We start from the raw sequence: 13,237 nt of genomic DNA, 5'->3' as shown, positions 1-13,237 counted from the left end.
ATACTTTACTTTTGGCCCATTAGGATATTTGGATTATCATTGTATGTGTGATGGCTGAGAAAGAAAATGCACAAACTTGTCAGAACTAGGGAAATTCTTTACTCAACGCAGTGCACATTCGTCACATATGTTCAGGCTGTCAGGCTACAACATGTAGATTTGTGCAAAGATGAATATAAAGAACGTGAAGCTGAATAAAGACAAACATTTGATAGAAGGACAGAATAAAACATTGATATAAGGAATGAAGAAAACAGCTTTTCAGTGAAACATGTTCATTCACGATTCCAGTCAAACTGAGTGACATCGGTCTCCCAGACGTTCATAACGGCATACATTTGTTCATACATATGTCATACACTACACATACAACTAGTACTTCGACTAGAAAAATAAAAAAGGTGTTGCACCCACTAAGGGTGTGGAGAGGACATGGCATTCTTCTGAGACTGGGACTAATAAAAATCCAAATACCTTTCAGCAGCAAATATGTCAAACTTTTTTTAAAGAATAGCTGATGGGAAATTGTCAGTGTGAGGTTAAGAAGTGTTTTTCATGGTGGGTTGTTCAAAACCAGATTGTATGGGTTTAAAAAGGGCAGAAATAGCTTGTTACCTTCGCCAAGGAGGTTATGTTTGTTGGTTGGTTAATTTGATTGTCAGCAGGACCCTTTATATTTTTGGTGTGGATCTGGACAAAGGGGCAAATCTGGGAATTTGTCTTTACTGTGGCATTTTCACCAATTTCCCAAGAAGTAATTCACAGATCTTGATTACAACAATCTGACACATTTAGGGAACTGACATCTATGAGTGTGCACAATTGGGTGCAGCTTCATTGAATTTAAGGTTGGGCCTTGGTGAAGGTTTGCGCCCTGCTGAGTGTCATTCTAGTTTGACATCTTATAATTTTGTCTTCCGGAAAAATAACAGGAATGTAATTTCAGGATGTATTGCTCAACTATAAAACACAGTTGCTGCACTTACTTCTAATATAAAGGTGACAAAGAGATTGTCTTTAATATCCTATGATAATAAAACCATCGCTAACATTTCTTTAAAGCTAAAGTGACACAGCTAAGGTACAGGATAATTAGTTGGTGCCCAAACACGGTCACAACCGCTGTCTCATCTGCCAGTCTTCATTTCTCTCCACTCATTCTCTCAGGCACATCAGACTCTCCAGGTGTAAGGCACTTCTCATCTCTCGCATCATCTCACACGCACATTCGCGCCAGCTCTCTCTCATTGTCTTGCGCCCTGTCTCACTCTCTCGTTCACCTAAGAGGCGTTTTGAGTTGTATTCTCTGGGATCTTTGGATGCAGCGATGACTGGTCATCATCAGACGATTGTCCAGCCAAGAAGTGCACGTTTAATCCCCGGCACAGGGACGCCTCAACCGGGGGTGGAGCCGGCCAGAGTCTCCTGCATCTTAGTGCGGGCCAGGGCGTATCGCTGCACTATCTGCTTGACGTGCTCCTCTTCTTCACGCTGCAGAATGCGCAGGAAGTTCTTCAACTCAGGGAAGGAGAAGGCATGCCACTGCAAATGAAGAGGGGAGAGAAACTGCATTAGAGCCTGTAAAGTACATAAAATACATACATGGTTTGGATTCTTTATCGTCATGATCTTGTTGCACTCACGTTGACTTCCCCAGTTTCATTTTCTTTGAGCACAAAACTCAGGACTTTCTCATTAGGTCCAGTAGACAGTCGCAGGCGGAGGGGGCGCTCGTTATCAGACAGCTTGCGAACATAAACTTAGCAAAAGGGGAAGAAAAAAAAGATAATCTAATTTACAGCAAACAAATTCAAATTCAAATGATATAACATGAGAGGGGGATTGAATTTTAAAATTAAAAATATGTAATACCTTGTTCATGACGCTCGCTGCGCTCAAACAGAGCAAACTTGGCAGGATTGTCCACCACAGTGAACTTTTTCAGTAAGGCCTCGATGACCTCACGAGCAGAAGTGCGAGAGCTTATGTGCAGGTGCTTGGACGCGTCCTTTGGCAGGTAGAAAGAGGTGCGACGCTTCACTCCGCTGGCCTTCCTGCCTCCAGCATCGTGACCTCCCTTCTTAGGAGGCGGAACCGACACAGGTCGGGCCAGCTTGAACTGTACTTTAATAAAGCCAGTGTAGGAACCGTCCTTGTTCTATTGAGAAAAAAGAAATATATATATATATATATATATATATATATATATATATATATATATATATATATATATATATATTACACTGAATAGAAATTCGCAATTACAACAAACTACATGGATGCAGTGTTATTCATCAGTACTCACCACGTTCATGAACAGGTTGCTGTTGATCTGAGAGTTGTACTCCTTCACCTTCTGCTGAATAACTGCAGTTGTCAACTCCTGCTTTCCACATTCAGTTTGTTCATCCTGCAGCGGACAGAGAGGAAGTTACAGTGTTAAACCACTAGGTGTCAGCGCTCACCTCCAAACCGCAACAAGAACTATTTTAGGGGATTGCAGAATATCCCACACAATATGGACACTTCATACAGGATCATAGGTTCTAACATTGGCTTCCTAAAAAAAATTCACGTTCTGTAAAAATGACAGACGTTTAAGACACCTAGCATGAAAACATGACGAAGATGTTTGTGACTCCTCAGTGGGAGTGTAGTTCAAAGGGCAAGGCTTTCACATGGGGAAACAAACCTTATATCAACATGCTGCTGTTGTTGTTTGGAAAACCTTTTATGTATCAATATGGTCATCAGGAAGTGAGTGTGTGTAGTTTTATAGTGTGGACCTGGGGTCACATGGGAAAAGAAAAACAAAATGTCCAGTTTTCAACTTCAAATTTCAAGCAAGATCACAATGTAATCTCACTGCATAAAAAAAAAAAAAAGATTACAAACGCCTGCGCTTAAGCAAATATGTTGTTTATGGCCTTCCTGTCGATTGAAGTTAAATCATTTCCAACACTCAGCACCAGTTGCATCAGACTCAACTTCCTGACAACGAAGCAGAGGCGAAAAACGATGATGTCAGCTCTGGCCAATCCTGTTCTTCTGCTCTGATCCCCGGTGTAGGAGGGGTGAGGCAAGGGAGAATGGGAGTGTGTGAGTGTGAGTGTGAGTGTGTGTGTGTGGTGGGAGAGATACTGGACTTGCAGCTGTTTGAAATGACTGGGACCAACGGTTCTGCATTACATTCCTCTACTTGGTATTCATATATAAATAGCCTCGCCGCTCTGGCTCTCACAAGTGGGAGAGACAAAGCCCTCCCTTGTTTTACAGGCACATCCTGTCCAGTCATCTGCCTCATCAACCGCACACTCCCAGTCATGTTTCAGTCATGTTTCAGTCATGCACATTTGGCCTCGAGCATCTGAATGACCATTAACTCAATTAGGGCTTTTCCTGTGTCTACCCAACATTAACTATTAATGCAGAGACTGCACAAATATATTTTCCACACTGCACTCCAGGAGCAGGAGGTTTCTGGGAGAGTAAAACCCAAACATCAAGGTCTTAACAGTCTGAAAGCTGCTTTCATTGGCACTGACACTCACTGACACTCCTTTCTCATGTTTTTTGAATGAATATATGGGAAAAACATGCCACACCTCAATTTCCCCTGGCTTATTTGACAATGAGAGTGCTGTACCACAGAATGTCAAATAAATAAGTTGTATGCATTCAAAAGGCTGAGTAAATTACAAATTGATGTCAAGTGGACCAAGATCAATAGCAGCAACCGCAGCAAATTGAACGACTGTAGAGTTAATGCGCTACTGTTAACAAGTCAATAAATCAATATGAGGGCCAGGTCAGCATTTCCATTATGGTAACAGCAGGAGAGCATGCACAACAACTGTGTCTCTACATGCCAAGTGAAGGAGTGTCTCGTTATATAAAGTGTCAACAATTGTGTAAGAGAAGTTACCAAGAAAAAAAAGAAAATGGCTCCTGCACATGAACTGATTGCTATGAATGTTTGAGTGTTTTAAAGTTAACAGCGCTCGTTTCTTGGTATAGAAAGATGATAGCCGAGTGGGTGCGGGTGACGAAGAAGAATACAAAAAAATGACAAATACAAAACATTCCATGACTCATCTGTGATTGAGAAATTTTGTGAGAAAAACCTGAGGGACGAGGGAGTGAAATAATGTTGGGTGTCAAGCTGGAAACTTGAGAAGAGAGTGTGCGTCACAAAAACATGACATTTGGGTTGTTCTGATAATGAGGTCAGATGTGGGTCTGTGCTTATTACCATAAGAAAAGAAACGATAGACTGATGCAACAAACAACAACAGTGCTTGCTTTGTTTTCTAGGGACTTGTATGCGTTTTATAAAAGGTCACTCTAGGGTTAACAAGGTGAGGAGGAATTGTACATAATTGGCTTTGATGTTCTACCTCAAATTTGCTGTTTAGCAAGTGTGTGTCGTCCTCTGCATCAGGTGCAGGGAAATTAACGTGACAACTATCGATATCGACTGATAAACTTTTGTATTTTGCTGACACTTTGGGACCAAATCGCACAGTTCTGGATGACACACGTCAAAACCAGAGGAACCAGAACTCCACCCCTCACTTGGCTGGCATCTGTGCTGATGTGCCCTTGAGCAAAACACACTCTATACAACATGAGCAGCAGCAGGTTTACAAGTAGGGGTGCTGCTGCAGGACCCTCCACTTTGACCCACGACCCCAGAACAGTCTGGATAAGTTGATATAAAGTGACAGACAGAAAGCAGAACTACCCAGGGTGTTGCTCCATGAGCCGCCCATCACCCACCTCTCACTTCCCCTTTACACGAAGCTGGCACTTTTATCGAAGCCAATTTCTTTTGAACATTATCATTACTTTCTCCTCACCTTCTTAACAATTAGGTCGGGCTTCTTGGTTTTGGGGAAGAAAGATGTCCGGGCGGTGAAGTACTGCTCGAACTCGGGGTCGGTCTCCTCCTCGCTGCAGTAGCCGCTGCTGGCGGAGCTGCCCCAGGTCATGTCGAAGGAGGGGGTCTTGTCCGAGCTGCTGGCCGCGTTTGACATGCTGACTACCGGCTTCACACGAGAGTGGGCGACGGGAGCTGCGGGGAACGCGACTGAAAGCGAGCAAATCAAACTACTTTTAACGAAGTGTGGGTTGGAAAACACCGAGTGGACGGAAGCCTGGAGGGACGACGATGGCAAAGTTAGCTAACTTCAAAGAGCTGATCTCAAAAAGCGATGAAATAAAAGTGATCACAAGAATCTAAGTTGTTCAGGGTCTTTTTTCTTCTTCCTCTCAATCAAACTACCGGCCACGTTTCCACTGTGTGAACTAGTCTGTGAGAACCAGGATGTACTCGGGCCCCCGCCCTTCACAGCCGCGGGTCCGCTTCCTTCCCTCCCTCCCCCCGCCGAGGAGGAGCAGGAGGAGCAGGAGGAGCCTCCATAGGCCGTTGGTTAAGTCGAGTTTGGAAAATACACAAACCCGCCGACAGCAGCCGCGATTGGACGCCGACAGGAAATGCCACAGTCTCCCCGGATGATGCTGCCCCTTCCCCCCGCGGAGCAGACCATGTGATGGCGGGGCCACCGTGGTCATGTGAACCGTATACAGTTGGAACGGAAGAGCCCACAATCATCCATTCATGATCCAGTTTGAAAAGCTTGATAGTGGAAAATCTACTAGAGAATACAGGCCTCATAATAAAGGCCTTCATCAAGGGTGGAGATGCTACCACGCCTTTTTGGGATACTTGATACTAATACATGAGAAAACACTCTGTTACAAGTAGTTAAAGTACTGCAAAATGTTAGTGAAGCAAAAGTATGAAAGTACAATCAGGATAGGGTTTTAACATTTTAAAGGCAAAAGCCCCAAATGGAGGAAACGCCCAATCTCACGGTTGAACTATTATATATCATCAGATTATTCCTGATACATTATTGCAGCATTGTACTGTTACAGATTATGAGGTGGAGCTGATTTTTAAATATTTCATATAAGGCTGCAAGTACTGATTTTTTATTACTGATCTGTAGATCTTTTTGAAAATAGTTAGAAATGCAATTAATGTTTATTAAGTATGTCCAAGTTCTTCAACCACTAGCTTTTAAATTGTAATCATTAAAACAATGCAGCATATTCTCACATTTGAGGAGCTGAATCAACTTTTTTGCTTGTAAAATTAATATATAGCTAATAATAAATCAACTAATAATTTAAGTTCTACATATTGGTACAGCCCTTCAAATCAAAACAAATCACTTTGTTTTTCAAGCTCTTCATATCTTTCGTGTGGAAACTCTTAATTTGTAAAGTCATTATTAGAACATACAATATTTCCCTCTGAAATGAAATGAAGTAAAAGAATAAAGTAGCATGAAAAGTACCTCAAACTGGTACAGCACTTGAGTAAAGGTTGCCATATATCTCACTGGAGCATTAAGTCAATGAATCAATTAGTCAGGCAACAGAAAATTAGAAGAACTGCTGACTTCAGTAGAACTACGACTCACAACATAAAAGACAAAACATGTATTTTGTGTTTCACAGAGAGATGTAGTGAAACTGGAAAATCCAGAATCTGTCTCGGCAGAAAATCTCATTGAAATTCCCACATGTAACTATAGCTGTTGAACACAGATTTTCTCAACAGAACAGAACAATGTTGTGTGGCTCACTACACATGTCTAGACAAGGAAGAAATAAAAAGGATCTAACATCACCTTCTATTCAAAATTTCTGTTTTGTAGCTGCATTTTACAAACATCATTTCCCATGAGCCCACAGCCGTGGGTTAACTGTCACAGTTCAACAAAAGAGGAGAGTTCATGAACCAGCAGTGGGAGTCGCAGTTCGCTTCCACGTGTCTGAGGACAGCAAGACAAAAAACGACTGACACGAACACGCTGTTAGACAGAAATCCCCAAATGTAGGAGGCTTCAGATGTGAGCACCAGGGACTTTACGAGATATGAATGAAACCTCTTTATGACAACAGCAGTGCCCATGTTGCTTATAGCAGTAGGGATTTTTGTATGCCAAAAATATATCTTGGTAAAAAAAAAAAAACTTTGATTTGTCAAATTAAAACTTCATAAACTTCCTTATTTGAGTGAAAGAAATGTAGGAAGAGTTCTTGCATCAGTGAAACTTTCAGAACACATTTACAGAAAGTGAACTTTCCAGTGAAGTTGGAGAGATCTTGTGTCCAACAGTTAAACTTTTGAAATGAACAATGTTTGCTCATTTGCTATTTTGGATTTGATTCTGGTTTTTTTTCATTGAATGAGATGGGGTGGATGTGCCTTCCAGAATTGGTCTGCAGAAGAACTTTTACATTTTTAAGTCCACTTAAGCTGAGATAACTGAAATGACATTATCAGGGTTATTCCTCCATGGGAAAGCCCCTCCACAGCCACATAAGACATAGTGAACAGAATCTTTTGTATAAAACTGGTGGAGTAAATTGGTCAATCTTTTTATAATCGGTTAATCTTTTGAGTCAATTTGTTTGCAAAATTGTCAAACATTTCATGTTATCTACTTATATATTTACATTTTCATATTTGCTCTTTTTTTTTTAATAAATATGAATAAAATATTTTAGCATTTTTGACAAAACAAGCTTCGTGTCAGTCTGGGTTAGAGGTAATTGTGAAAAGTATTTTTCTGCTTGTAAATTAACAACATTTAAAGCTGAAATGCACGTGTAGTATCTGAAACTCATGATACAAATAAGTTATTTTACTACAAATTAAGGGCACAAGACCAACTGGTCAAGTCATCTGGCAATTATCCTCACATGCTGAGCAGTCCAGGTCACATCTTTGGCCATTACTGCTTTGGCCACATAACAAATCAGTGCAGTGAGGTGAAGTATTAGCAGAAAGGCCAATGTGTGTACTGGCAGGAAATACTTTGGAGCCTCCTAGTGTAAACTCATGTGTTCACACCGCTGTTCATACATGAGTGTGTTTCTGACACTTTAAAAGTATACAAGGCTGGTAAAATTCAAATGTACAAATCTGCTTTTTGCATGGATACAAAACTCTGACGGCACTCAGTTGAAATAGTGATAAAATTATGAAAAATATCCTAATATTAAAGAACATTTAAAAGAAATCTGATTCAGATCCACATCCAAATGTAGTTACTTCCTGACCCAAACTACATCCATCCACCAGGGTTTATGGAAATCTGTTGAGTTGTTTTTGTGTAATTAATTGCAAGTCTGAGCAGGAGAATACAGATGTTATTAATAACACTAATTGTGGCTGCACTGTGTTCATGGCAGCGAGCTCGAGGGCTCTGAATCACCACTATAAGTCTCATTAGTTCCACCTGTACTTTTCCTGCTGTATCAAGTCAAAATATAAAAAGTTCTTCTCACACAAAAGCTCCAACACCCACAACATCCTCACACTCTGCTCTAGAGTTCACTGATGTTTTTAAATTCCAGACGTCCTTTGATAAGCAACAGGTGTTTGACAGAGAGTCAATAAAACCCGTTACCCAAGAAACCAAAGCACATCTGCCTCCCACAGCTACTGACTCAGAGCCTTGAAATGAAATGATACTGTTGTGGGGCAGAGAAGCATAGTGAGGACCTCTCTACGAGTTTAGAGGGAGAGAGTTCAGGGACTTCTCTGAAAAACAATTCATTATAAATATAAAGGATCCCAGAAGGGACGCTCTTCAGTCGAGTTTTTATCAGTTAAGGAACATCCCAAAGATCAGGCCCTTTCTTTCCAGGACTGAACTGGAGAAGGTCATCCGTGCTTTTATTTCCCCGCAGCCTGATTACTGCAATGCACTGAGGGTTGAGCCATAAATGTGTCTCACAGCTTCATCTAGTTCAAAACAGCTGCTTGGCTTATAACCAGTAAAATGAGACAAGATCACACAACCCTTGTCTTGGACTCTCTTTACTGGTTCCCTGTCAGTTTTGGAATTGATTTTAAGATATTACTGATCATCTATGAGGCACAACACCGTTTAGCCCTCAGCTACATTGCTGAATTACTGCTCCACTATGAGCCAGAGCGGAGCCTCAGATTCTCTGTCCCTAAGTCCCTGCTCAAGACGAAAGGTGGACAGGCTTCTGCAGTCAAGGCTCCTCAGCTCTGGAGCTCCCTGTCTGCAGAATCAGTGACATCTTTTAAATCAAAAAAAGCCTTTTATTAAGTCTAGTACACCATTTCATTTCTAATATGCTTTGACTGTTTCATAATTTTATTGTTATTGTTTTAATGCTGCATTTTAATGTTTGATTTCTGTATTATCTTACTTTTGAACAGTGTTGATAAAGTAGTAGTATTCATCTCAAATGAATGGTGTATCCTGTTTATCTGTATTGGACATATTGACATGTTTTTACCACTTGTAATGTCCTGTAAATAAACATGATGTAACCCTTGACTTAATGTTATTCTTTTAACCCACTCAGACGAACACAATTTATGATTCATCACACAAAAAAATTGTGAAGTGATTATTGATTCTGTTTTTGATGTTGATATTGTTTTCTTATTTATTTCTTACTTGAACACATATGGGTGTAACAACAGGCTGAAGGAGTCTGCAGACATAATCCGCTGTAGTTGATTACCTGAACAAGATATTGCACAGAGTGTGAGCTAACTGTAACGTTTTGTGTGTCTCAATGACAAACTTCCCCTTTTCAAAAATTCCTTCACTTCCTAAAACGTGATTATTGATTGTAACCCACCAACCCCAACCTGCATGGTGCCACCCTGCACAACTGCTAACAGCAGTTATACAGGTAATTATCACATGGTCTTAATTGAACCAGTGCAGTTAGTGGTATTGGGTGAACAGTGTTAATTTATTGCTGTGCAAATGGTTCCTGTTTTTGCCATAAAAACAAGGGATTGGTTCCGTAATGCATTTCCGGCTAAAATACTTTATAATCTTATCAGGTGACACACAATGTGCCTGACTGAAGCCACCAGTGTCCTCACCCTTTACCTTACCTTTAATGGCAGAATATGATGATCATTTCTTGATATTGAAAACGCTAAAAAATGCACGTAGATGGTAACTATTGTGGTACAGCCACATAAGGACTGTTGATGAATACTCTGCTGTCAGATACAAAAGTCCTCACCACGTTTGTGTCTGTCTCTATGGCGTGTTCCACGACACATGTTTGGTCGGACAGCGAGCCTCCGTCCCAGCTACAGTCCAACTGGATCAGGGCTCGACAGCGGTAGTGGCACGTGAATCTGCAATCTGTGAGTGAAGAAAGTAGCTACGTTTAGACAGATACCACAAAACACTTAAATGCATATGACAAAATTGATATTGGGGTGCAGCTGTAAATGGGTGATGACCTCGCACTGGTCGTTTTCCTTGTGATTATGCTGTAAACACTCATCTCTACATATACAAATATTCATCATCTCTGTGTGCAGTAGAAATATATGATTCATTTAATGGTTTATGGTCATGATCATGTTTGTTGTTATCAGTGTAAGACCTGTGTTTATGCACATAAATCATTATGATTCCCTAACAGTTTCATAAGCAGATTACTGTAAAGACGGATAGTTTCTTCTGCACTTGACACAAACCGCAGCAACATTTCAGTTGGTTTCAGTCGATCAAAAGGAAGTCAAAGACTTCTGCAATTCTGTGCATGCGTCGTGAGCAGGAAAAGAAAGCAGGTCGCTCCACTGACTGAGACAATACATTGACCAGCCGACCAAAACCACATACACGGCTGAATGCATGTTAGACACTGTCTTCTTAAAAACACCTGATAACATGCTTCATGGATATTTCAGTCCTAAAATAAAACCACTCTGCCCATTTGTTTCTGCTGAAAGACAACATGGAGAGAATAGCTGGTGAATCAAGCCGTACCATTACGAGTGAGTGATGTAATACAGGATTGTTTGGATCTAATTAGTGGCTTCTCCTTTCTCTGTTTAACCACATTTCCCAAAGTGTTGCTCTCATGTCAGATGATTCATGCATATTCACAGAAGCATTCACACATACACACACAGATAGGACTCTGGGATGTGGCAGAAAATGATATCAAAATAAAAATGATATTGATAAATATCAGGATAAATGTCATATTATTATTTATTTTTAAGTCTTAAGACAGATTTTTGCTCCTGAGGGAAGGTTGTGCTTTTAAAATCTTCTTTATGAGCAGATAACGAAAAACACTTGATAAACAGCAAAACATTTTACAAATCTGAGGTAGATCATTTATGTGTTATACCTCCTCACTGTGCACAATGCATAAGAAATATATCTCTATATATTGAACTTTTGTTATATTGACATTCTTTGAGAATTATCTTGTGACAATTATTGATATTGTTTGAACCCCACAGACACACACAGGCCAGATAAGCCAACTCACTGACACAGCGCAGGCTCTGCTTGTACAGGCCCCAGATGAAGTCTCCACACAGGTCGCACCACGTGGGCTGAGCGTGGCTGCAGGGCTGGAAGCTGTGTCCCTCTCCCTTCTCCTCTGGGAGCTGGGGGTCCTGGGTGCTGCTCAGGACCCTGATGATGCCCACCCGGCTCAGCAGGTCCGGGACCTTCCCCGGGCTGATCCTCAGGGCGTTGGTTCTTTCCAGGCGAGGAGGTGAGCAGGGAACATGTGTGGCGGTCAGCTCGATCTGCTCTCTGTTGGTGCGCAGCTCTCGCAGCTCGATGAACTCACCCCAGGACATTGTGTCACTCTCTGAAGAGCCTGACGTCTTCTGTGATCACTGACAAACATGACAACAGAAGATTAAATGGTGCAACAGGTAAAGAGTTTTTAACAGAAACCATACGGTTTTATTTTGGTTCACTTGGTCATAGAAATGTCACTATTGACTATTGTTCACCCTGTATTCACATTATTTCATAAAAGATTATTTAAAAACCCAAAAGACCCCTAGATTTATGACTGACTTCCCATGAATCTATCTATCTATCTATCTATCTATCTATCTATCTATCTATCTATCTATCATTCTTTCTATCTATCTATCTATCTATCTATCTATCTATCTATCTATCTATCTATCTATCTATCATTCTTTCTATCTATCTATCTATCTATCTATCTATCTATCTTTCTTTCTTTCTATCTATCTATCTATCTATCTATCTATCTATCTATCTATCTATCCATCCATCCATCCATCCATCCATCTATCTATCTATCTATCTATCTATCTATCTATTTATCTATCTAGTGTACAGACATTACATATAAAAAGTAATTGAGTAAAAGACCAGTACTCCAAATTTTACTTAAAGTAAAAAAGTATTTTCAGCTAAATGTTTCTGCAGAGTAACTGTACAATAACTGCTACAAAATATAACATTTACATTTGTGTATATTTTCTATGCATATAAAGCAGCATTTAAAGGAAACACATACTGCAACTGTACTTAGTTGTATTCTACCAGTGATTCTATTTCAGCTTTTGTCTTATACTATTGTCATGCACAGTAAACATCACACGTTTGATTTCCACATTGTAGGTTACTGTGTTTTCTGTGTTGTGTAACGTACAGTGATTATATAATATTACATAGACTGCTGACCTGACATAAGAGAAGCAGGGTCTGATAACCTCATGTTAGACATACTACTGTAACATGTGAATGTATATAAAGCACTGTACAGCCTCATGTTAGACATATAACTGTAACATGTTAATGTGTATAAAGCACTGTAGGCGGTTTTCAGAGTAGTTATAAATCCTCTATAAGTAGAACAGTAGAAGATGCGTTCAGGGGGACTCGGGGGATGAGTTATCAAATGTTTAGTCTGAAACAACATTTAAAGTAAATGTAACTGCTCAGGTTTTAAAGTTTTAAAGGAAAACACTGACGTATTTTCAGGTAAACTCACCAAGACGGAGGAGAAAGCAGCTCCGCTTTGTCTCAGCACCTCCTCCTCCTCCATCCGAGGAGAAAAACTTTCCGCGGACATTTCTGACAGTTTCCAAGTAACGGAGGAGGTGAGCAGAGGACGCATCTGTGGAAATAAGCGATCAGCCCCGCGGGCTGCGACCTGAAGCTAACCTGAGACTAACACGTCTACACCCATCTATTCTTTGTCATTTGCTCTGGATCTCAGGAGGAAGCGGCCCATCAAGACAGAGAGAGAGAGATGTGAGAGAGCTGATGTACATCCGGAATGGTTTCACATAGGGGGTGCTTCTGAGTCCGGAGTCAGTCCCCACACCCACCGAGTCTGCAACCAAACACACGTG

General features: G+C 40.7%; 1 protein-coding gene across 2 annotated transcripts; it reads right to left on the bottom strand.

Moving 5' to 3' along the window:
* Positions 1-82: 82 nt before the first annotated feature.
* Positions 83-13,159, bottom strand: LOC117761503 (ras association domain-containing protein 1-like). Of its 2 annotated transcripts, XM_034585453.1 has the most exons (7): positions 12,874-13,159; positions 11,377-11,734; positions 10,105-10,229; positions 2,306-2,410; positions 1,873-2,158; positions 1,644-1,759; positions 83-1,542 (listed from the first exon to the last, which is right to left on the bottom strand). In XM_034585453.1, the coding sequence occupies exons 2-7, from the start codon at positions 11,693-11,695 to the stop codon at positions 1,396-1,398; spliced, it is 1,098 nt and encodes a 365-aa protein (XP_034441344.1). In that variant the 5' UTR covers positions 11,696-11,734; positions 12,874-13,159; the 3' UTR covers positions 83-1,395. The 2 variants fall into 2 exon arrangements, with proteins under 2 accessions (XP_034441344.1, XP_034441345.1); XM_034585454.1 differs by lacking the exons at positions 10,105-10,229; positions 11,377-11,734; positions 12,874-13,159 and adding an exon at positions 4,860-5,482.
* Positions 13,160-13,237: the final 78 nt, after the last annotated feature.

This window comes from Hippoglossus hippoglossus, chromosome 5 (genome assembly GCF_009819705.1).
Source record: "Hippoglossus hippoglossus isolate fHipHip1 chromosome 5, fHipHip1.pri, whole genome shotgun sequence".
Lineage (NCBI taxonomy): Eukaryota > Metazoa > Chordata > Actinopteri > Pleuronectiformes > Pleuronectidae > Hippoglossus > Hippoglossus hippoglossus.
This window is presented reverse-complemented; position numbering and strand designations above follow the sequence as displayed.